The sequence below is a fragment of the Triturus cristatus genome, chromosome 4_2 (genome assembly GCF_964204655.1).
Source record: "Triturus cristatus chromosome 4_2, aTriCri1.1, whole genome shotgun sequence".
Lineage (NCBI taxonomy): Eukaryota > Metazoa > Chordata > Amphibia > Caudata > Salamandridae > Triturus > Triturus cristatus.
The window spans coordinates 89,702,452-89,727,550 of record NC_140586.1 but is presented as its reverse complement, the minus strand read 5'-3'; the positions used below and the strand labels follow the sequence as shown (position 1 = coordinate 89,727,550).

At 43.8% G+C, this 25,099-nt stretch overlaps 1 protein-coding gene across 1 annotated transcript in view; it reads right to left on the bottom strand.

The window, feature by feature from the left end:
• Window positions 1-1,792: 1,792 nt before the first annotated feature.
• LOC146833058 (beta-1,3-galactosyltransferase 2-like) overlaps window positions 1,793-25,099 on the bottom strand; it is a 301,893-nt gene continuing 278,586 nt past the window's right edge. Inside the window, exon 3 of the mRNA XM_085600682.1 lies at window positions 1,793-2,820. Coding sequence (XP_085456808.1) covers window positions 1,793-2,758 — 966 coding nt within the window. The 5' untranslated portion in view covers window positions 2,759-2,820. The remainder of the gene's footprint in view (window positions 2,821-25,099) is intronic.

The following is a 25,099-nucleotide window of genomic DNA, read 5'->3' as shown; positions in this document are numbered from 1 at the left end:
CGCCATCTTGGCCACGCCCCCCCAAAAATGCTTTTTGAGACGTACCAAACCCAAATTGCTATTCAGTAACTTGCTACTAAATCACAATTTGGGTGTTACGATTCGGTATTTGGAAGGCGTGTGTTGAGGGTGTCCCTCCCTAACACTGGATAGGAATGTATATACAAATGTTTTGCGACCGAAACTCGCGTAGCATTTGCAATTTACCGGTTGGGAAAATATTTTTTAAGAGCATGCAGTGGTCCACTGCCTACACTTAAAAAATGAAACTTCAAAGTTTCTTATAAGAAAAATAGGCTGTGTTAAAATAAAATAAGATTGGTTTATATAAAAGCAATCACAGAAATGATGGTCTGCTGAACCCAGCAGGCCACCATCCCTGTAATGGCAGCGAATCCCAGTGGATCACAAATTGGTACCTACCTCATTAGGTAGGTCAATTTGCGATGGGTAATGTAACTCAAAAGATTATCATACAATAGGACTAGTGATTTTCTAATTGCGATTCGCAAAAAATCGCAATTAGGGAATCACTACTTGTATTTTCGGACATCTAGCCCCATAAACTGTGGCACAGAAAAATTTGCAGACTACAATAACTGTTGAAAACATTTAAAGCTGCAATATATGGGGCACTCTTTCTGGTTTTTAAATATTTTAAGACTACACCTTCAGAATTTCTTAATAAACCTTATTGTTTTTTCACCATATTATTTAACAAAATTAGCTCCAAATTGACCCTCCCCTCCTGAACCCCTCTAACATCAGTGGCAGCACTCACTTCCCTCACTAAGTCACACTCACCCACAAGTTTTATACCCCACAACTTTGAAAAGTCACTAGCTGCTGTTGCTCAAGCTGTACATCACCACTGAGTCCCAATAAGACTGAAATATGCCAGGGATTGCCTGTGCTCCCTCTGTAGGGGGAGATGGGTTAGCAGTTGAGTTGGGTGGTTCCCATAGGAGAGGGGCCAAGAACATTTTTTATAGTTGCTCCCTATCTGTAATGTCACAGATGAACTAAGATTATGGAATGGTTGTCCCTGAATCATTATCAGTGATTTAAATAGGATCAAGCATTTCGATTCACCACTTATGAATGCTGTCTTAATGAGTGACCCTAAGTGACACAGGTATGTTGACACATCTCTCTCAAGCTCATACCACATTTCAGTAATGTGCGGCAATAGAATTGACATATATCTGGGTTACCTTACGTTCCTGTTCGGTATGGCCTATATGGCCTATCGGTTCTAGCTTAACTTCCCCCTTTCAGGGAGGACCTAATTGATACGATTAGAGCCTTTCTCCAACCATACAAATGAATTAAAAATGATGGAATCAAATGAACCCTGAGTAAATAATTATCTGTGTTTGAAATTAATTCAAGCATCTCCATCCATCACTTATGTACTGAATCTCCCTTGATGCACTTCATTGATGAAGTCCAAATTGGCTGAAACACATCTTGGGGGCTTGTGTACTCATTCAGCATGGCTCGGCGATTCAGGCTGGGTTGTCCCTATTAGTGTGTGGCCAAGACTGCTGAGTAGGTAACAATACTTCAGTTTGATTTAAGCATTTCCATTCAATATTGTTGTGTTGTCTAATCTCCCTGAAAGTGCAACCTTATAGGTAATTCATTGAATGTGCAATTTTTCATCTGACCAGCTGATGTCCAAACGTAAGAGCATGCAGATTCTTCTAACTCCTTTGGTTTGTCATGACTTTTTGAGGTCTTATATTTGGCCAGAATAGTATTCTCCAGTTTTCTTTTGTTTGTGCAAAGCTCAGCAGCTCTTTAGCGCCTCCACAAAATCTGGCCAGAGATGTTCAATTTCCTCCTTTGTGTAATGATGCACTGTGATCAACTTGGTAAACTTGCACCGCTCATACTCTATTCGATTTAAATTAAAGAAAGTATTTGGGGAATTGGTGACCTGTATCTGCAGTTTCTCTAAGCACAATCCCATGAATACATCCTCCATGTGGATGGGTCTCACTTCAGGAGCAATATGGTAAATCTTTGCAGCCAGGTCACCTGAAAGCACATACCCTGTTCCTGAGCAGTATGTGGGGTAAACATCTTTGGGGTAGACATCGCTTGACACAAACCATTTTGAGTTTTGGTTACGAAAAGGCCTGGCCCACCTTATGACAGAGCCAGTGAAGTAGCTCTTCTTAGCAGGAAGATTTGGCTGGAGAAGATGGTTCACCAGAAATAACGGATTGAAGAACATGTCAGAGTCAATTTTCATGACATAGGTGGCATTGGGGCAATAGGTGGCCACCCACTCCATGCCCATCATGGTCTTCAAGGTCAGGTTGTTGTACGTGTCCATGAAGTCCTGCTGTATGATGTCCCCGAACTTAGCGCTCTCATTCTTCAACAAGGCCTGCTTAGCTGCAAAGACGGCAGGTGGTTGAGGAGCACCAAGAAGAAATATCCTCATGATGTCAATGCCGGGCATCAATGTCTCGTTACCCCACGTCTTCCGAATTACATCCCGGGTGGTAGATTCTTCTGGTATGGAGGGTATTAACAGCAATAGAAATGGTGTGCGGCCTACGCACTTGTGAGCCTCATCAAAAAGGAATGAAAACTTCTGTGGTGGTTCCTTCGACACTCCGATGCTTGGTGTGACAAAAAGTTTATTTATCGATGTGGCTTTGTGTATACTGTAATTTTGCCAGCTAACCAAAAATGAGACGACCATAACCACTCCGATGTAGACCTTTTTGGACATTTCTAGCATTTGTTACTGACACAACCTCCTTTTTCCCTTTTCTGTCAGAATGCTTCAGGTTGGTGGTGTATCTATAGTGCATAAAAAGAACAAAGTGTTACAAGGGAAGAACAAAGACAGACATTCAGATATAATACAAGCAAGCAGCAGAGCACTATTTTCCAACAGAAGAGGCTTGCTGCTGCTGAGAAATAATGGTTCTGGGAAATGAGGATATCCACTACAGTTTGATGGATTAGGCAATCTGTCAAACTCTAACTCTAGGCCCTTCATTTCAGAATGCCATGCACTATATCACTGTGTTTTTATAACTCAATACATATGGAGAATTTTACTTTAAAATTAGTGATGTTTAAAATTGGCATAATCTGCTTTTGCGTAATTATGTGAAATTATGGCAAAATTACACAAAATATAAATCTGTCATTTGGAGCCATATATTAGTACCAAATGCATTCTTGTGGCAATATTTGGTGTGAAGATGCATTTAAACAACAGCACTGCAAACAAAAGCTGTTGTTCCTGGGCATTTGCTGTTAATTTGTATTGCGAACACTGCAAAATTACGCCATATGCCATAATATTGGGAATTTCATGAAACCAGAGTAACATACAATTCCTGAAATTACTTGAATTACACTAGGGTTATTTAAATTTGGTAAAGACCAATTTACAACATATGGTTTATGTTATTGTGGTTGGGAAGATCTACCCTTGGGTGATGTTGAGCATTTTTATTGCCACAGATGACTTAATTTGTCCTTATAAAATGAAGAGCCTGCACTACATATATAAAAACACTGTCTCTAGGCTTATTATTACTACTTAGTTAAGACTTTACTAGCCACCAGTAATTATTAAATAACACAACTGCTGTAGATGAAAACAAAATCTTCCCCTCTCAATAAATTACAGGAGTCTTCTGGTATCGGCGTGAAATATTTAATTAAAAACTGCAAAGATCATTGGAGTGCATTCTGGTAAGAATCACCCTAAGGGCTTTCTTAATTACTCAAGCATTAACATTTTATATATACTCAAATTCTCAATAGAATAAACATGAGTTTTCACAGCTAATAAACATCAAGTACATGTGGCACTATTTCTGTTTCATTACTACAACTCGCGAAACGCATGTACACATCACCCTTCAAATTGATTATTATTTGTTATTTAAGAACAAGGAACTTTAAATAAGTGTGGCAGTAACATATGTTTTCCATTTTCTGGATATGAATAATACATTGTTAACTAATCGTTTCCTTGACTAAGTGTGAAACCTTAAAATCTGAATCTCTCATTTTCTTAATTTAGCTGTGCTTCATTCATACTCACCTTTGATCTGTTTTCAGCCTGATTCTGTCCCTGACGCTACCTGCATAAACATTAGGTCACAAAGCTAAAGTTGAGACATTGTAGGCTGCGTAAACATGCAGAGTCAGCTTGCTCGAAGGTTTTCAGGCAATAGTTAATCCTTAAGTAAAGTCTACTCAGAATAGCACATTTTGTTGTTCAGCCTTAAAACGTAGAAACTGCACAAGACACCGAGGCTGTCAGATTCTTGCCTAAGCTCATTTGTGTGTTCTTTCCAAAGATCTATTTACCTCTGGGCGTTCCTTGTTTGTGATCTTCCCTATAAAAACCTATGTAGCCATTGTTCAAGTGTGCTCCTTTCCTTGAGTAACTCCATGGTGCTCGTTGGATGGAGACCCATTCTGAATGCTTAATAAATTACCTATGGTTTGTACTTCGCTCCACTGTTGATTCATCCTTACTTGATAAGTGGCAAAGTGGTGATCCCTGCACCAGCAGGTTATTATTTAATCTGCTCCACAAATTGGCGTCCAACGTGGGGCTCCATCAAGCGCTTGCAGTCGGACCAGTGCAGGAGATCAGGTTGGTAAGACGAGCTTCGCTGAGGAAGCGCCCCACCTGATGAGATTAGTGTTGCTCGTGGTCCAAGGTGATTTTTCCGCTCTCCAACTCTGATCTTCCTGGCGGCTGCTAGCCTTGACTGGGGCCTTCGGTTGGGGATTTTCTTTGGATCAGGGAGGATCGACAGGTGGGAGGCAAAGACTACGCATGAGGTAAATCTGTATTGAACAGGTTCATTTGGTTAGGATTTGTTTGGTATTTGCTTGACTTGATATTCGTCTTGACTTGGTATTTGTTTGGGAATCCGTTCGGAATTGGTACTCCGTTCGGAATCTGTTTGGAATTTTGAAACCTAGGATCTGTTTGGTATTTTGAAACTTAGACTCTGTTTTGGAACTTGCTATTTGTTTTTGCTAACATTTTTCCTTACAGGTAATGTGAGAATATTTTTTATTTCTCTCTGTTTATAAGTTTTAAAAAAAATATCTTATATAACATGCCTGTGATTAGCACTCTGTGGAAGTTTTGTTGTTGCTGCTGCGATAAGCAGAGCATTTTGGAAGCAAGTTAGCCGGCGCCACCAGAAGGTATGCCAAATTTTGAGATGTACATCAAATATGGTATTTGATCCATCATGTATAAATGCATTTTGGAACAAATATACAAAAGGGGATCCCCAGTTACAATGGCCATTAGAGGGAACCATGGACCCTCACAAGCTTGAGTATTTAGAGAAACTATTGTTTTTAAAGAAAGTTAGGCCAGCTATGTTTGACAGTTTGCGTATGTGGAGAAAAGAAGTGAGGGAGCGGCAGCTCAAGGCAGAGGAGGTACAAAGGAAACAGGAAAGGAAAACAGAGTTTCAGAAGTATAAGGAATTGATGGATAAGGAAGTTCAGGAGAAAAAGTAATGTTTAGATAGTGAGCATAGATTATTAATATCTAAGGAATATATAGTTAGACCAACTGTAGCACTTCAGGTCCACCAAGAAGATGGGGATTCAGATATAGATAGGTTTTTGATAGAACGACCCCCACCCCCATATGTACCTTTAACACCTCTTCCCCCTGCACCATTGAATGTTGTTCCCCTTGTACCCCCGGTTCCACCTCCTTTGCCTGCGGTTGTTCAACCCCTTATTTTTCAACCAGTACTGGTACACTCTTTACCCTTTCCAACTCAGGCCACTGCACCCCCAACCCAAGCCACTGCACCCCCATCCCAAGCCTCTGCGCCTCCACCTCAGGCCACTGCACTTCAAATGTCTAATGGTTCTGTACTTTCTGCATCTGTTCTAACCCCTCGAGTTCTTCGCTCTACTGTACCTCAGTTTCGTCAGGATGCGATGAGATTGATGGTATTAAATTGGTTAAGTGATTTAGAAATAGAAGTAGAAGACATGATAAACCAGATTCAGGATTTTTCTGAAGGTGAGCTTATTTGTCTTATAAATAAGCTCTCGTCAACTTATGGTTCAATGGGAGATGACTACAGGGCGAAATGGCCCGGATGATGTTAGAGCAATTAATAGACAGTGTCAGATAGGGGCCTTCCCTGTAGATAGAATTAATAATGTTATTGCAATGATAATTGGATCATTTAATGAACTTTCTTCCTCTCCTTGAATAAAGACCTATGAGGGAAGCTGCGCCACAGTTCATTCCTGGAAGAGGGAATGAGGATAATGATGACCCAAATAGTCCTAATGCTAGAGCCCATTTTTTATAAAATTGGATATATACGCCCTGGAAAAGGATGGATGTACTTACTTTAAAAGCCTCCTTACCAGACATAAGGAAAAATCCTAGGGGATTTTATGATCATGTATAGGCAGCCATTGATTCCTGTATCATGATTTTAGCGGATGTCGATATTTTTTGTTTGGTATGATCCTGCCACCAGATATGTGGCGACTTACCTGGAAACAGGATCATGCTGTTGATTTGGGAGGAGATTGGACTGCCATTATAGCAGCTGATAGAGATAGGAAACTTGGTCAGAAACCTAGTCAGCTCATTGTGGATCTACCATGGTAACATACTTACTTATATAAAAACGATGGTTCCAGCTAGGAAAATAGATTGGGCACTCCGTACTGCTTGTAAACAGAAACAGGGAGAGGCCGTCCCTGATTTCTTTACTCGCTTTGAGGAAATTTCCTCTAATGTATGTAATAGCCCTATTCTTCTTGTCCTTAAAAGGGGGGATGAAATACAGGATAAAGGTTTATCAATTTGTGATTGATTTGAGAGAAAAGTAACAAGATAGTAGTCACTCAATATCCTGTTGTTTCCCAGGTAAAGTTAATACACCTATGGGATTTTCTGACATCACCGTTCAAAGCCCTATTTCACAACAACTAAATGTTAGTACAAGGGTCTCCGACATTTTCTGTGACAAAAGTTACTAGTAATGTAATATGAGCACCCCATCCAAGAGTATCAGCAGTGATCACATTGGTGCATTAGGCAGGGTTTTCAGCAGTAATGAAAAAAAAAAGCAAGGCTTTGACAATTTAAACTGAAGAGCTGCATGTGTAGTGCATGCAAACCAGAGCTACAATACCCCTTGCGCCAAGGTATAAAAATGAGTAATAAACATCTCCAACTGAAATAATAGTTTTAAACACATTTTTAAAATGTTACCTATTTTCTCTGTAGACATCAGTTTATGAGTTGTGAAAATATAAAGAGATGTTGTTTTGAATGCCTGAGTTTTATTTTTTAAAATACAGGTTGGACCGTACACTGGTAAGCTACTCGTTGGAGACATAGCAATACAGCAGAAGGTTTGAAACAAGTTACAGTGAAATTATTGCATCACTTAGTATCCTTGGGACATAAAGCATCTCTTTTTCAATAACAGTATTATCAACAGAAGATCACCTATTTAGGTCTCTTGTGTCAAAGGGGGGGGGGGGGGTGAGACGATACACCAACATAGGATATAATTGGTGCAGAACTTGCAGAAACCACTGACTCAATCTAATATCTATGCGTTTATTACCAAATTTTTCATAAATTACAAACCCCCTGCTTGCCTTAACATTAAAGCACGTATGCATGCCGTTTTCTTTGGACTAATCAGTGTGAAGCTGTCTTTTTGCAATTTAGAAATGCTTTATGTAATGCTCCTGCTTTAGGTAAAACTTGATTATTACAAATTTTTGCATGTAAAATATGTTGCAACTTGGCACAGTCCCATGTAAGAAGGAATAGGTCATGTGCATATTTCTCCTCCACATTGGACCCCACTGCGATAAAGCAATCTGAAATGTATATTTAAGGTCACAATTTGAACAGTTATAGTACCACATTTAGTGGATATCTAAAAATTTATTCAGACCCAGCACCTGACCAGTGCAATATTAACAGGGTATGAGTTGATACTTTTTGCTCCAAAACATCACTCTGAAATGCTGTAACATTTTGAATCCACCCACTGTACTACCCCTCTTGTAGTCCCAACAAGATGATGATTGCATATTTTATTACTGAGAAGGAGACTAAGGGACGGGTAGACCTGACGGATACTCCTATATCTGATCCACCAGGGGAACTGTCCGTGGATGGTGCATGTTACAAACTACCTGATGGCTCTAGTACAGAGGCTTATACAGTTACTCCCTTGAAATCTGTGGTTGAGTTATGGAAAATACAACAAATGTCAACGCAATCTGTGAAGCTGACAGCTTTGACTAGAGCTTGTGAATTAAGTGAAGATTTGACTGTAAATATCAATATATATACCTTTGGAGATGCCCCCTCATTTGGATGACTTTGAAAAGAAAAAAGAAAAAAAGAGGTTTTATTTTATTTTGCATGGTGATAAGATACAGTATGGGGAATGAACAGTAATGATACTGGATACCTTGATGTTACCAAAAAGAGCTGCTATTGTTAAATATGTTGTCCACAAGAAAATTATAGATGAGGTAATACAGGGAAATACTTTTGCCAATGAAACAGCTTAACGATCAGCCTATTTAGAGTATAGTTTAATGTATATTGTAGGGACAGTTAGATGGACACCAAAAGTGACTATGTTTAATCAAACTCTAGATTTTATTAGGGAAGTACAGGAAGAAGCTACGGAGGAACAGAAGGAACAATGTAAAAAATATAGGTGCCAGGATGCAACAGGATGTTGGATAGATCTGTCAGGAAAGCAAAGATGAATGCTTCCAAATTATTATGTGAATGTTATTGTTACCATGGCCCTCATTTCAGCCCATATCAGTGCTAAAGGAATAGTGGCCATGTCAGATCATGTATGGTTCAATTATCTGATTTCCAGGGTGGCAGAGTTCTATGTCAAGAAGTGCACGATGTGCCATACTTATAGCACAGGAAAAGGTACCCCGTTTCAACAGGATATTTTGCACCCCCAGATCTGCCCTTTGAAGGTCTTGCAACCAATTGAGGTGGTTATGGGGAGGTCAGCAAATGTATAGGGTGTACCAAGATCAAGGACATCTGACATTGAATTTACCATTCTTGTTGATTACTGTGTTGACTAAATATCTGCATTTGATCCATTCACAGGTGAAGGCCAGTCTCTCTCCCAGTCTTAAAGGTCCAGGTCACAAGCTGAGGCCTAGAGACGGAGTCTTTACCCAACAGTTTCAGAGGCCAGTGCAAGTTCTCTTCACCACCCAGACTGCGCACAGGACACAGACACCAGCTCCATGCCAGTGATGTGGAGAAAGTAAGCGCCACTCCCTTTGCCATATGATCAGTGGATAACAAGAGGAATACCTGAATATGATCAGATCTCTCAGCAAGTGCCTTTTGGAGATGCTGATCTTTTAAAACATGGTGAAGTGGTGTCATTGGAATAATAACTTGCTGCCATCATGCCTGACCCAGATGAACAGATTCTGTTTGAACATCCTGACATTGTTCAGCCCTGATACAAAGTCCATCACCAACCCCTTTTGTACCGCTTTGTTTGCCATAAGTTGGCAGGGTATGCTCAGACGTGAGTCCCTTGCTCACTTTGCCACTGCATTCAAGCAAGCCTGGCTGAAGACGGCTGAAATGCCAGAAACCAGTCCTAGGAAGCTTGTTTCCGGTCCAGGGAAGGCATGGTTTGGCAGTTCGGGCTGGACTGTTCCCATGAGGCACAGGGTCAGACTGATTTGCATATGGCCATGTCTGAACTGGGGTGGCAGAGTGGGCTAAAGAACGGTGATGAATCAAACCCAGATCTGTTGACTGGGTGTGAGTGTTTGATTGGTTCTGATGCTCCGTCCATCACCACCCCCTTTTGTACCGCATTGTTCGCCATAAGTTGGCAGGTTATGCTCAGACGTGAGTCCCTTGCTCACTTTGCCACTGGATTCAAGCAAGCCTGGCTGAAGACGGCTGAAATGCCAGAAACCAGTCCTAGGAAGCTTGTTTCCGGTCCAGGGAAGGCATGGTTTGGCAGTTCGGGCTGGACTGTTCCCATGAGGCACAGGGTCAGACTGATTTGCATATGGCCATGTCTGAACTGGGGTGGCAGAGTGGGCTAAAGAACGGTGATGGATCAAACCCAGATCTGTTGACTGGGTGTGTTTGATAGGTTCTGATGCTCCGTCCATCACCACCCCCTTTTGTACCGCTTTGTTCGCCATAAGTGGGCAGGGCATGCTCAGACGTGAGTCCCTTGCTCACTTTGCCACTGGATTCAAGCAAGCCTGGCTGAAGACGGCTGAAATGCCAGAAACCAGTCCTAGGAAGCTTGTTTCCGGTCCAGGGAAGGCATGGTTTGGCAGTTCGGGCTGGACTGTTCCCATGAGGCACAGGGTCAGACTGATTTGCATATGGCCATGTCTGAACTGGGGTGGCAGAGTGGGCTAAAGAACGGTGATGGATCAAACCCAGATCTGTTGACTGGGTGTGCGTGTTTGATTGGTTCTGATGCTCCGTCCATCACCACCCCCTTTTGTACCGCTTTGTTCGCCATAAGTTGGCAGGGTATGCTCAGACATGAGTCCCTTGCTCACTTTGCCACTGGATTCAAGCAAGCCTGGCTGAAGACGGCTGAAATGCCAGAAACCAGTCCTAGGAAGCTTGTTTCCGGTCCAGGGAAGGCAAGGTTTGGCAGTTCGGGCTGGACTGTTCCCATGAGGCACAGGGTCAGATGAATTTGCATATGGCCATGTCTGAACTGGGGTGGCAGAGTGGGCTAAAGAACGGTGATGGATCAAACCCAGATCTGTTGACTGGGTGTGCGTGTTTGATAGGTTCTGATGCTCCGTCCATCACCACCCCCTTTTGTACCGCTTTGTTCGCCATAAGTGGGCAGGGCATGCTCAGACGTGAGTCCCTTGCTCACTTTGCCACTGGATTCAAGCAAGCCTGGCTGAAGACGGCTGAAATGCCAGAAACCAGTCCTAGGAAGCTTGTTTCCGGTCCAGGGAAGGCATGGTTTGGCAGTTCGGGCTGGACTGTTCCCATGAGGCACAGGGTCAGACTGATTTGCATATGGCCATGTCTGAACTGGGGTGGCAGAGTGGGCTAAAGAACGGTGATGGATCAAACCCAGATCTGTTGACTGGGTGTGTTTGATAGGTTCTGATGCTCCGTCCATCACCACCCCCTTTTGTACCGCTTTGTTCGCCATAAGTGGGCAGGGCATGCTCAGACGTGAGTCCCTTGCTCACTTTGCCACTGGATTCAAGCAAGCCTGGCTGAAGACGGCTGAAATGCCAGAAACCAGTCCTAGGAAGCTTGTTTCCGGTCCAGGGAAGGCATGGTTTGGCAGTTCGGGCTGGACTGTTCCCATGAGGCACAGGGTCAGACTGATTTGCATATGGCCATGTCTGAACTGGGGTGGCAGAGTGGGCTAAAGAACGGTGATGGATCAAACCCAGATCTGTTGACTGGGTGTGCGTGTTTGATTGGTTCTGATGCTCCGTCCATCACCACCCCCTTTTGTACCGCTTTGTTCGCCATAAGTTGGCAGGGTATGCTCAGACATGAGTCCCTTGCTCACTTTGCCACTGGATTCAAGCAAGCCTGGCTGAAGACGGCTGAAATGCCAGAAACCAGTCCTAGGAAGCTTGTTTCCGGTCCAGGGAAGGCAAGGTTTGGCAGTTCGGGCTGGACTGTTCCCATGAGGCACAGGGTCAGATGAATTTGCATATGGCCATGTCTGAACTGGGGTGGCAGAGTGGGCTAAAGAACGGTGATGGATCAAACCCAGATCTGTTGACTGGGTGTGAGTGTTTGATTGGTTCTGATGCTTCGTCCATCACCACCCCCTTTTGTACCGCTTTGTTCGCCATAAGTTGGCAGGGTATGCTCAGACATGAGTCCCTTGCTCACTTTGCCACTGGATTCAAGCAAGCCTGGCTGAAGACGGCTGAAATGCCAGAAACCAGTCCTAGGAAGCTTGTTTCCGGTCCAGGGAAGGCAAGGTTTGGCAGTTCGGGCTGGTCTGTTCCCATGAGGCACAGGGTCAGACTGATTTGCATATGGCCATGTCTGAAATGGGGTGGCAGAGTGGGCTAAAGAACGGTGATGGATCAAACCCAGATCTGTTGACTGGGTGTGAGTGTTTGATTGGTTCTGATGCTCCGTCCATCACCACCCATTTTTGTACCGCTGATACAAAGTGTGGCCAAGGGCCGAAAACAACTATAGACTTTGACTGAAGAAACTATCTCTGGAGAGATAGCAACCCACCGCCAACGTCCTGACCAGTACATAAGCTTGCCAGTGAGGCTTTGAAGCAAAAGACACTTGGGACTTAATGCTCTCTGATAGTGTAGTGAGGACATTTCGGGAGAATTGAGACTACATTGCTCTGTTTCTGGCTGATCGTTGCTCTACTCTTTGTTACCTTGGCAATCAAACTACAAATACTACAGTAAGAGGAAGGAAGGTTAAGAAACATACAGGTTGGATATAAAAGATCAGTATAGGGAATAGTGTTAGGTGTTCTTCTGAAATAGATATTTGTATATAGAATACGTTGAAATAGGTAGAGTTGTCGGTCATTAAGGCCCTTTAGGAAGGTGTTTTTGACCTATTATAATAGAAGTACATGCCCCGAATGCCCCCGCTAAAAGCCGACAGTTTTGGATTAGAAAGAGAAAAATAGGGATATTTGTATGTTTTCTATTGTTAATATTGGGATTTTTCTTTGGGTCTATTTTTGAGGCTTAAAACATATTACCCTGTTCATAGCCTAGTGCCCCCTACTTCTACCGCATCTGAACATTATCACTTCACCTTGTCCTCTCTTAAGGATTCACACTGTCAAATACATAAAACGCCCTTCATGTTAATTGAGCCACACAAAAGCTTCATCAAATAACTGCAGAATTAAACCCAGGAAAAAGGAACATGGATTTGGTCAGAATGGTGTTGAGGTATTGTTTCTGCTTGGGGCTGGACATAATTAAAGGGAATAGTGATTATAGGAGCCATCTTTCTCACTTGCTGTTGCTGCATTCAGCATGCCCCTGTGACATGTACAGCTTATATAGCTACCTGTAACAGTATCAAGCCTTTCCCAATTAATGTTCATGAATTAAGTAGAGAAATGATGGTACAACTTGAAATTGATGAAAGAATGAAAATTGATATATGTACCTTCCTTATGGATTCAGCACAGCTGAAAAGGAAGGACTGTGAAACCTTAAAATCTGAATCTCTCATTTTCTTAATTTAGCTGTGCTTCATTCATACTCACCTTTGATCTGTTTTCAGCCTGATTCTGTCCCTGACACTACCTGCATAAACATTAGGTCACAAAGCTAAAGTTGAGAGATTGTAGGCTGCGTAAACATGCAGAGTCAGCTTGCTCGAAGGTTTTCAGGCAATAGTTAATCCTTAAGTAAAGTCTACTCAGAATAGCACATTTTGTTGTTCAGCCTTAAAACGTAGAAATTGCACAAAACCCCGAGGCTGTCAGATTCTTGCCTTAGCTCATTTGTGTATTCTTTCCAAAGTTCTATTTACCTCTGGGCGTTCCTTGTTTGTGATCTTCCCTATAAAAACCTATGTAGTCATTGTTCAAGTGTGCTCCTTTCCTTGAGTAACTCTATGGTGCTCGTTGGATGGAGACCCATTCTGAATGCTTAATAAATTACCTATGGTTTGTACTTCGCTCCACTGTTGATTCCTCCTTACTTGATAAGAACCCGTGGCGAAGTGGTGATCCCTGCACCAGCAGGTTATTAATCAATCTGCTCCACATAAGGTCCAACTGACCTCCCTATCATGAAATACAAAAATGCATGTTGTTTTGCTGAAATGCAACCCATCTGACCTTATGTTCTAGCTTTTGCTGACCAGTTCCCCCCTCCTTCCTATTTTCCCAGAACTGTTGTTCTATTGTTTCTCAGAATACCTGTAAAGTGGTTATTTGTCACCAATATCAGCTCCCACTCCTCCTTGCTCAACTTGATTCCTACATAGCTGCAGGCTGCAGTCCAGTCTATTGTTCAAAACCACATCCTTCATCCCCGAAAGTAGCACTAACATGTCTAACATTTTTCATATAGCAAAGTAACTCAGTAATTTATTAAAAGAGAGAATAAAAAAGCAATAGAGAATGTATTGTAATGTTTACTTCCACGATCCCCCATTTGATCCATTAAAGATTACATAGATTGCAAAGATTACCATTATTTTATTGTTTTCTTCTCTTTCCTGTTCCTTTTGTATTGCTAGAATTTGCTTGATCACGGTCAACTGTATTTCTTGCATATCTTTGCCAGCTTTCTTTATAAAGCATTTAATAAGGCACACAAATAATTGCAGCAAATATAATGCCTCCAATCACTGCAAACACTATCTCTCTACTGTAAGTTTCCCAGCTACCCAGCCAACAGCTGTTTGCCACAGATGTGATGTTGGCAGTACACGCAAGTTCCTAACTGCATCGTTAATGTCGCAAATTGCCTTGAGTTTGATACCTGAATAGCCTGGGATGAAAATGCAGCATTCTAGTCCAATTATCTTACAAAGCCTACCTTTACTAGCTAGTATGTAACCTAGTGCCATTATATTGTGTACTACCTTTGAGCTCATTGCTATCATTTCTGCTGTCATGTTACTTTAAATGTATGTAGTAGAAGTAGCTATATGTTCTAAAATATCAGAGTTCACCCATATTCCTGGTATCATCACATTCAGGACATCAACAATCCCTTACCCTCTTCAGTCTCTTTGGTCCTAACTTGCGAACTTACCCAACATGACGCAAAACTGGATTATCGTGAGCTAGGTAACAGGATTCTCCCCAATCCTTGGGCAGCATGGAGAATACTCTTTAACTCCACAAACAAAGTAGAACTCCTTGATGGCCAGGGGACACCTTTTTGTGCATTATTTGCTAAGCTATAGATCGAGGCACATTGACTGTAGCCCGCAGTCTTTATCTCCCTATTTTAATGCACAACTCTCCATGTCATTTCTAGTGAGCTTCAAAAGTGAGCAGTCCTGGGACAAATGTTGTTGTCAAATTGACAATATAGATGCATCCCATCTATCTGTTGAGCATGATCAGCACAATTATATGAATCAGAAAGTGTTATGGTAGTTGTATTTTCATAATGGTTCTTCAAAATGTCTTTGTACAAGAAAGCTGAAGCACAAAAGGGAATAGGAGAATCCAGTATAGGTATTTGACTACTAGTGCTCTCAGGTACATGTGCACATATCCAACAGTCGGAGACATTTAAAGGTTTCTGATAACCCTTCACCATATGTACAAGAAAGTATCTTCAAAACTTGGGTCTTGTAATGTTATCATGGGTAGAATTTCTCTCTGCTGCCTACCCAAAAGACACGTATTAATACAGATAAAAACACCACCATATATTTTCACCATTGCAAACCCAACATAATGCCAAATAGTATTATGCAGTGTCTCTTTTTTCTCTTGATATCCCTTCTCAACTCTTCACCATCATCCGGTATTGGTGTCAGTTTTTAAGTCTTGCTGTTAGTCCAAAGATAATAAGTCTGGTGCTCGTGGCCTTTGGCCATGTGCGGTGAGGGTTGGTTGCAGGCCCTGGCCTGCGACCAGTCAGGCCATGTGGCAAAATCCCACAAAGACAGCCAACCCCACGCTGTGCAGCGCCTCCGGTTGGGTGAGCTGGGGGGTTGGCCACAGGGTCTGGCCTGTGGGCAAGTCCAGTGGCCAACCCTCCGCATTCAGCAATCCCCATACTGCACACAAACTTTAGCTGTGCGCTGAAGCGTGATGGCCCATGGCCAGGACCTGTGGCCACTCCCCAGACACTCCCTTCGTCTGTCTGCAGATGGAGGTTGAGCCTTTGCTATGAGGTGTAGGATTGGTCTTTGGCCATAGGCAAACATAACAAAAAAGGGAATCGGGCCATGCGTCCCTTTTCTGAGCCTCATTAGGCACCGGAACCCAATCCCCCAGGGCCCTAGGTATTTTAAAGGGGAGGGCGCCTGTAAGGCCCCCTCCCAAGCCTTAGGCCCTGGAGACCCCATCCCCCAGGGCCTTTTTTTTAAAGGGGAGGAGGCAACATGCCCCCCTCTCCGAGCCACATTAGGCCGTAGGGACCCCATCCCCTGGACCTATGTACATTAAAGGGGATGAGGCCATGTGACACCCCCTCACTGAGCCACTTTTGGCCTCGGGCACTCCATCCCCAAGGCCTCTTCTTATAATAAGTGGATGTCCTAGCACCGACCATACACTCGTTAGGGGCTGTGGGGGAGTCCATAAGCGCCTGTGGCCCCAGCCAGCTCCAAGCATGCTGCGGGAGCTAGCATTGCTCCCACCCAGGATGGAGCAGCAATTTATGCTTTTCATTCAGGGCATGAGCAATAACTTGAGCAGGTCAAATGTCTGCTCCCAGCTGCCAGGAACATTTTTAAAGCGCCTGCCCTCTGGGAGCAGACTTTGTGTTTTCTCCCGTTTGGTAGGAGTTTTAAAAATGTTCCCACCGCCTAGGAGGGAAAGTTTCCCTGCCCTCATCAGTTCGGGCAGGGAAACTAACTAATGTGTCCCGGGTGGGCTCCCATGGGCACAGTATGTGAGCCGGACCCAGGGGATGGGGTTCTCAGGGGACATTAATAGCTCAGACAGGGGGACAATGCCCCTCTTGGACCCCACCACCAGGCCTAGGGGATCAGAGTATCTCTACCCTGCCCCTTCTGTCTTAATTTGTGTTTTTTCTATGTTTGGGACTGAGTCCTGAGTTCCAAGATGACTGCCACCACTTCCTGGTTGAGGTAGTGGTAGCCAACGTGATCTCAGTTTGGGATCTGTCAGCTCCGTGGATCCTCTGCGGAGTGATATATATAATTTCTTTGCACCTTAATTTATCTAAAGGAAAAAATGGAAGCATGAACCTAAATGTAACTACTCAGTGGCCACCGCCACTGGGTAGTTATGTTTAGGCCAGCTGCTGCAAAGCCTTTCTTCGAGCAATAATAGGCCACCCTCCCTCAGGACCTAATTTAATAAGGGAAGAGGAACACGAAGCCCCCCTTCCTTGAGCCATTACAGGCCCTGGGGAGCCCACACTGGGACCGAACTTCACCATGATGCGAGCAGGGAAACATAACATATATTGCGCCCACCCGGAGGAGTAGCTTTTTATGTTAAATATCTTGGTCTGTTCCCCTGCCCACATTAGTGTGGGCAGGTGAACAGATCAAAAGTGTGCTCCCAGTTGGTGGCTGCATCTTCAAAGCACCAGCCCGCAGGGAGCAGGCCTTGTGGTTGCTCCTGTTGGACGGGAGTTTTGAAAATGGTCCCATCAAGCAGGAGCAAACACAAGTTTCCCTTCCTATGCCGGTGCCAGTGCCGGTGTCCTGGAGTGGGCTTCCAGGACATAATATGTAAGCTGGCCCCAGGGGAATGGGGTCCCCGAGGCCAGGGAAGGCTTAGCAAAAGGGGCAGCACGGCCCTCTTCCCTTTTTGGAAAGTTAGCGGCCCTGGGGGATGCGGTTCCCATGGCCTTTTGAAAGCTCACAAAGGGCAGCTGCGTGGCCTCCTCCACTTCTTTGGTAAATTTCGGCCCTGAGGGTGGGCTTCCCAGGGCCTATAGTGGCTCCGGGAGGGGGGCACCTTGCCCCCTCCCCTTATTGAATGAGGGCCTAGGGCTGGGCCACCCCAGGCCTATAATAGCTTGGAGTGCATGGCCCCCTCCCCCTATGGAATGTGGCACTGGGCTCCTCGGGGTCTATAATGACTTGGCAAGGGGGCCCCCTCCCTTTTGATGTAAGTAGTGGCCCTGGGTGAGGGGGTCCCAAAGGCCGTTTTATGGCTCGGGGAGTGAGCCCCTCTCCCCTTTTTAAATACACAGGGCCCTGGGGATGGGCTCCCCAGGGCACAAACAGCTCATGTTTGTGGCCCTGGGGTTTGCGGAAGGCAGCGCTACTTGTAGAACGCACATTGTGATTTCCTCCACTTTATGCACTTTACTCAGCTATTTGCACATTTTGGGAGGCACTCAGGTCATTGGGAATCAGACAGGTACGAGTTGCAAATTGAGGCTCACAGACATAAAAAGTAAGCATCATTTAGAGGAGGATTCTATGGACAGCCGTAAGGTGCATCCGGTAGTAACAAGGAGGGATCAGGTCGACCCTAAGATCAAAAATCCTACCCGAGGGTTGTCATGTGCATTGTTAAATGCGTGGTCACTAATTAAACATAAGCATGAATTTGGGCTTTTTGTTAACTCCCACGCCCTGGACCTTATTTACGTCATGGAAACCTGGGCTGATGAAACCTCAGGGCCAGATTTAGTGATAGCTATCCCACCAGGGTTTGCAATAGCCAAGAAGGACCATTTGGACAAAAAGGGAGGAGGTCTGGCAGTAATCTATAGAGATCAATTGAAAGCATCTTTTAAAGTTATTCCCACGGACACAGAAGCCGAGGTGCCCTCCTTTAACATAGCAGCCCGTCACGTGTTCTCATTCAATGGGTTGCTAGTGTATAGACCGCCTGGATCCAGAACTAACTTCATGCAAACTATGGGCCAGCTCCTAGAATATAAAGTAAACTCACAAGATTTCACTATTCTAGGCGATTTTAATTTCCATCTAGATAACCTTTCTGATAAAGATTCTCAGGCCCTGATGGACCTAGTGACAGGTGCAGGCCTACAGCAAATTGTAGTAGGACCCACTCACACAGCTGGACGCCTTTTGGACGCCGTTATTTTGGATTGTCCCCTGTTGAAATATAATAACAACTTACAACTTCACTGGTCCGACCATTTTGCAGTGATCCTAACCCTCACTCTGCCTCCTTCAACGGGCTATAAGCACGGTCCAGCTAGTAGCCATAAAAGATACTTGTGGCAGCGTATAGATAAAACCGAATTTTCTACTCAATTGAGTCAGAACAAACCCTGCCTCTCCAGAGATCCAGAAGCAGCTTATTTACAATATCATAACTGGATTTCAGCAGCGGCACATACCACCATTGCCCAGAGAGCTGGGGAAACTAGCAGGACAGCACCTACTGAACCTTGGTTCTCTGAAGAACTAAGGCTATCAAGAAGACTCTGTCGTAGTCAAGAAAGATGCTGACTCAAACACTACGATCCCAGGGAGAAATAAATATATAAGTCAAGACTGGCACAATATAAAGAATTGATTAAGAAAACTAAAATCAGCTATTTTTCAGAAAGAATAGAAGGAGCAAAGAATAACTCCAAAGAGCTTTTTGCAACGGTTTAGAAACTCCTCCATTTGCAGGAGACTAGTCAAAGCACAATAGACCAAGCTTTTTGTGATAGTCTGGCCTCCTACTTTTGTGATTACGTTTCTTCCATTTATAACACCTTAACCTTACGCTCTGTAAATGCCCTGAATGTTCAGGCTCCACCAACAGATACTGTAAATTTACTCTCAGACTTGTCCATCCTATATCCTGGACTCAATCCATCCTGTTTTTTAAATTTTACATCGATCTCTTACGAACAAACCTCAAAACTTCTTTTAGCCACTAAGTCTGGATCCCCTTTGGATCCATGTCCTGCTAGAGTAATTCATATGCTAGTGGAGACAGTTGCACGTCTACTCATGGAGGTTTTTAACACCGCTATTGAAACAGGGACCTTCCCCATGATGTGGAAAAAAACATCAATTCTACCTCTGTTAAAAAAATCAAACTTGGATAAAACAGATGCTGGAAATTATCGCCCTATCCCCCGTTTACCTCTACCAGCAAAGATTCTAGAGAAACATATGCATCATGAATTAGTCCCCTTTATTGAGAACAATCAAGTTCTGGATTCCGCCCAGTATGGTTTTAGAGCACAGCATAGTACTGAGCTGGCCTTAATCACCGCAACTGAGGAAATTAGATTAGCAGTTGACAAAGGACGTTCGGCAGCTCTGATACTACTAGATTTATCAGCTGCCTTTGAAACGGTAGATCATGGTACTTTAATATATCGGCTTCAAGAAGCAGGGGTAGCAGGCCCAGCTCTGGCACTCATCAGGTAATTTTTGCTTGATCGTGAACAATTTGTTGAAGTAGGAGGTTTTAAATCAAAATGTTTCAAGCTCCCATGTGTGGTGCCACAGGGCTCATCCTTGAACCCCACCCTTTTCAACATTTATGTCGCTCCTCTGGCACGTATGAGCAACACTCATGGTTTTGAATTGGTATTATAAGCAGACGACACTCAGATTATCATATCGATCTCGAGCAAAAACCATGATACAGCCCATAATTTTTAGGAGTGCATGAGATGTGTCAGTGACTGGCTGGCCAAGAACTGCCTTAAGTTGAACTCAAATAAAACAGAGGTTCTACTTTTTGGTAGAGTTACATCATTCTGGTCCTCAGAATGGTGGCCATCCGAGTTGGGGACTGTTCCCACCCCAGTTACCAAGGCCAAAAATCTTGGAGTCATCATAGATACCACCTTATCCTTTTCCCATCATGTAAAAATGCTTACTGCATCTATTTGCTACACTCTGAAAATCCTGAGGAAAATTCTTCCATTTATACCGGCAAATCTGCAGAAAACAGTGGTGGCAGCTTTAGTGTTATCAAAACTCGATTATTGCAATGGGCAATACTGGTTGGCGCAAACAAAACAGTAGTGAAAAAACTCCAGAACTCTACAGCTAGATTGCTTTTTGGACTAGCTAAATATTCATCAGCTAAACATGCTCTTAACACTCTGCATTAGCTACCTATGGAGAAGGGCATCAGGTTCAAAGCATTATATATTGCCTTTAAGGCATTACAGAATTCAGGCCCTATCTACCTGATAAAGCGCTTCCAGTGGCATACCTCAGCACGTACACTTTGGTCGGCCTCACTGAAGTTGGTGACAGAGCCAACCTCCTGTCTCCAGAGATGGGGTGGTAAAAGCTTCATTAGTATTACAACTAGATGGTGGAATAAGCTACCTTTTTATTTAAAGACTTCTTGTGACCTACTGTCCTTTAGGAATGGACTTAAGACATGGCTTTATACTCTATAATCTTGTTCAAGGACTGGAAATCTAACATCCCATTGGTGTTCTGTGTGCCAATTCCTCAAGCGCCTAGACGCCCTCGGGTAATAGTGTGCTATATAAAAATATAAATAAATGGAGGGGGGCCACATTGCCCCCCATCCTTTATAAATACATTGGGCCCTGGGGGTTGAGGTCTCCGGGGCCGAATATGGCTCAGGGAGGAGGCTGCTTGCCCCCTCCCCTAAATAAGTAAATTGGGCCGTGGGGATGGGGTGCCCAGGGTAGACTAAATCTCAGAGACAGCACCCTGCCCCTTTTATATAAATTTTGGCCTGAGGGGATGGGACCCCCGGGGCCTAATTAGGCTTATGGAAGTGGGCTGCAATCCTTCCTATCTTTGTTAATTACATCCCAGTGGAAGGGGTCCCTATGACCTAATAAGACTAGTGGGAAGGGGGCCGTGTGACCTCCTCCCCTTTTTAATTAAATACAGCCCTGGGGATGTGTCCCTAGGGCCTAATAAGGCTCAAGAAAGGTGGCCACGTGGTCTCCTCCCCTTTATAATTTAATGCAACCCCAGAGGATAGGCTTTTCAGGCTCCCGGAACCCAATAAGGCTCATGGAGTGGGGGCCATGCGGCCCTCTTCCCCTTTTAAAAACAGATGGCCCTGGGGGATGGGGTCCCTGGGACCTAATAAGGCTTGGGGAGTGGGGCTGCACATCCTTCTCGTCTGTTTAATTGTATTTGGTCCCAGGGAATAGGGTCCCTGGGCCTTTCAAGGCTTGGGAAGGAAGGCAAAATGGCTATCTCCCCTCTCTATTAGAACTGGGATAGGGTCCTCAGGCCAATTAGAAGTAAGAGAGGGGTGTTCCATGCCCCCTCTCATTAATATATATATGCTTTGCCCCAGGAGATGGGGTCCAGCAGCCTGAAGGCTAACCCTAAGCTGTGCACGACAAAGAATTTGGGGCCTATTTACAAGCCCATTGCGCCATCGGTGCGTCACTTTTTTTAGATGCACCGGCGGCGCAGTGGGCATGCCCATATTTACACGGGTGAGTACAGTCACACCCCATGACTTTTCATGGCCTTGTAAGTATGGGCCCCTTTCGCGCATTACTCTGCGTGAAAGAGGCGTTCCATGGGTGTTGCTGTAGGCGTTCCCACGCAACATCCATGGAACTTGACGCATTCCCAGATTTGCCCAATTGTTTTTAAACTGGCAATGCATCAGAATCCTATGCCCCCCACGCAGTGTGACTTTACATGGCCTTGTAAATATGGGCAGGCACACTTCGCTGCGTCCAAAAAAGTGACGCACCTGCAGCACAATGCGCTTGTAAATGAGACCCTGAATATATAATGTGCCAGATTCCCTTTCTCAGATTCAACAATTTCCATCGGCTTCTTACTACCCATTCTTACAGAATCCCATATGTGGCATGCACTATAACGGAACAGGAAAGGAAACTCTTTGAACCTTTCTAAGGTTCTGATATTTCTCTGTTCAGTGGCAGAACAACTTAATCGCCCTTAATCACCTCAGCACAGCAACCTGCCAGGATGTGGAGGAGGCGTGGCTAAGCTGTTTCGCGCATAAAGTACTTCTTAGCATCCCACAGCATGGCACATATGCAGATGAGGTATGGTATGGTGACCAACTGACATAGAGGTCAATTCTAGACAGGAGTGTAAAAAATTCAGGACAAAGGGTCAATTTTATGGACACATCCAAGGAGAGGCCTTACTCCATTACTTTGTCAGTGCATTTATTTACTAATTTCTACATAGCACTATTTATTCTCTATGGCCTTTATGGGATTTTCTTTAGGTATGCTACATTTAAGTGCCACATTATGTCCTTGTTCAGTAGTAAATTAATGCCCTTGAGCACGCTGTCAAAGGCATCACCCCTATCCAGATTTACCCAAACTTTCTTGGAGAGAAAGCAACAGCAACATTTTGATTATGTTTGTAAACATTTTAAAACTTATGGCAAACAGTGTGGAAACCATTAGGGTAAGTGACTACCTGCTAGTTTAGAAAAGTTGAATAAAAACACCTAGCTAACGTCAACCTCCACTCAAAGTTAAACCAAAATTAAATTAATGAGGCTGGGCAGCTGGGGTGAGCAACATTCTCACACCTAATATCAAGATGTGAGGTACACAAAACTTGTCTGTAGTCTTACAGCACTAGAGTGTGCTTCCGGGACTCTACATTTAGTTCAAAACTGGGAGCTTAGCATACCAGACAAATAAAACCAAAGAGCAGGATGAAATCGATATCAGTTTGGAGATCCATAGCGACTGATTCAAAGGGTTGTTGCTAAGAACCGGACAAATAAGTAAGAGAAAAACAATTCCTTCAATTAGACAAGTCAGGCCCGCCATGAGTATCGGAAAGTATTTTGTACCTGGGCATTTGTCTCAGTAGGGAGGAAACAGAAGAGGAACTGTCAAGTGGATGAACAAGCAGCACCCATCCACCCTGACAAACTTTGCTGTTACAATGGTCCACTGGTTGTGCCTGTGAAGAGTGAGCAGGGGCCAGACCCCTTGGAAGGCTGTACTGGGCAATTGCACACTCTGTCTATGTCTTAAAATGGTTCTGCAGTTGAGCCAAGGCCGAATCAGTGATCTGGCTCATCCTTAAGTGCCAAAGTACATGCAGAATCTTCAAAATATTCTGGATGTAAATTACAGAAGCAAAATGTAAGAACATAATAAAGCTTTTATAATATAAGAAGTGTTTATTTTACATATGGTGGTGTTTTCTTCTTTATATTCAGTTAAACCCCTGATTGACCTGGAAATCGGTTACCTTTCGATATCTAGGGATTAATATCTACTATTACTCCCTCTGATTTGCAGGATGAACATCTGGGCAGAGTGACGCAGTCCTTCTGATTCCATTTAGCTTTTTGGTCTTCTCTTCCACTTTCAGTAAAGGGTAACATTGCACCAGTGAAGATCGTGGTGGTACCCCAGTTATTGTATTATTTTGAAAATCATCACCTGCTCATCCCTTGTTTCTTCTTCGTGCCACTCAACAACTCCCACGTCTGTTTGGAGGCTGGTGCGTCGCCGGGCATCTCTTTTCACTCTAAAGCTACCCCTCACTGCATGTGGATTCACTCGTCTGGACTTAGAATGCCATTATTTAGCTGCATAGTTCCAATATGTGTTTTGCTGGCGCTCTGGTCACCGCCTGCATCAGATGGGGTTTACCCGTTAAGACTTTAAGGAGGCTTACTGCACTACTCATTGTTTCCTATGGACCATTCTACCCTACGTGAACCAGGGTTAGTCAAACTCGTCCTTCTTTTACCTTACTAGAACCCGCAAACTCACTAACACGAAGAAACCCTGCACTCCTGCAATACCTTTGCTAGGCCTCCACACTTTCACAGGATGGCTTCACTCAAGGCAGCTCCATCAGGGGCATGCTGCAGGCCTCTCAAAATAGGGTTTTTTGTTTGTTGACAGTGGGTTACTAAATTTCCAATCCCTTATGCCAGACTAGATTCTTCACCCGGGTCAATTCCTTTCTTACGAACACCTTAAACAATCATTACATGTCCTATTTCACATCTGCCACCTAGCACCAACCCCACATGAGGTTTAACAAAAGCACTACACCATAGGGACTAGCAACAAAATGATAAGAAGGGTGTACTGAGCTTTCCTGCAACATGGAGACCAGTACAGAGCTAACTGTGAGACTGGCATGGCCAAACCGCTGCAGGATTTGGAATGGGCTAAAGTATTGAAATATCCCCACGTAGTATCCCACGCGCCTGTTTTAAGTATATTTAATTTAATATTCAATGTAATATTCTTAATGTAGCCTACCTAACACCTGTCCCAATTAACAAGATATATCCAGGAACTGCAGCTGCATGTCTTCGCTGTATGCAATTAGGTGCCGATTTGCTTCATATGCTTTGATCTTGCCCCACATTTCTTTCATACTGGCAGAGAGTTCTCTAGGTGCTATTGACCATGATGGATCGTGTACTAACGAATTTCCCAGAAGTGGTCCTATTGGGCATATTTC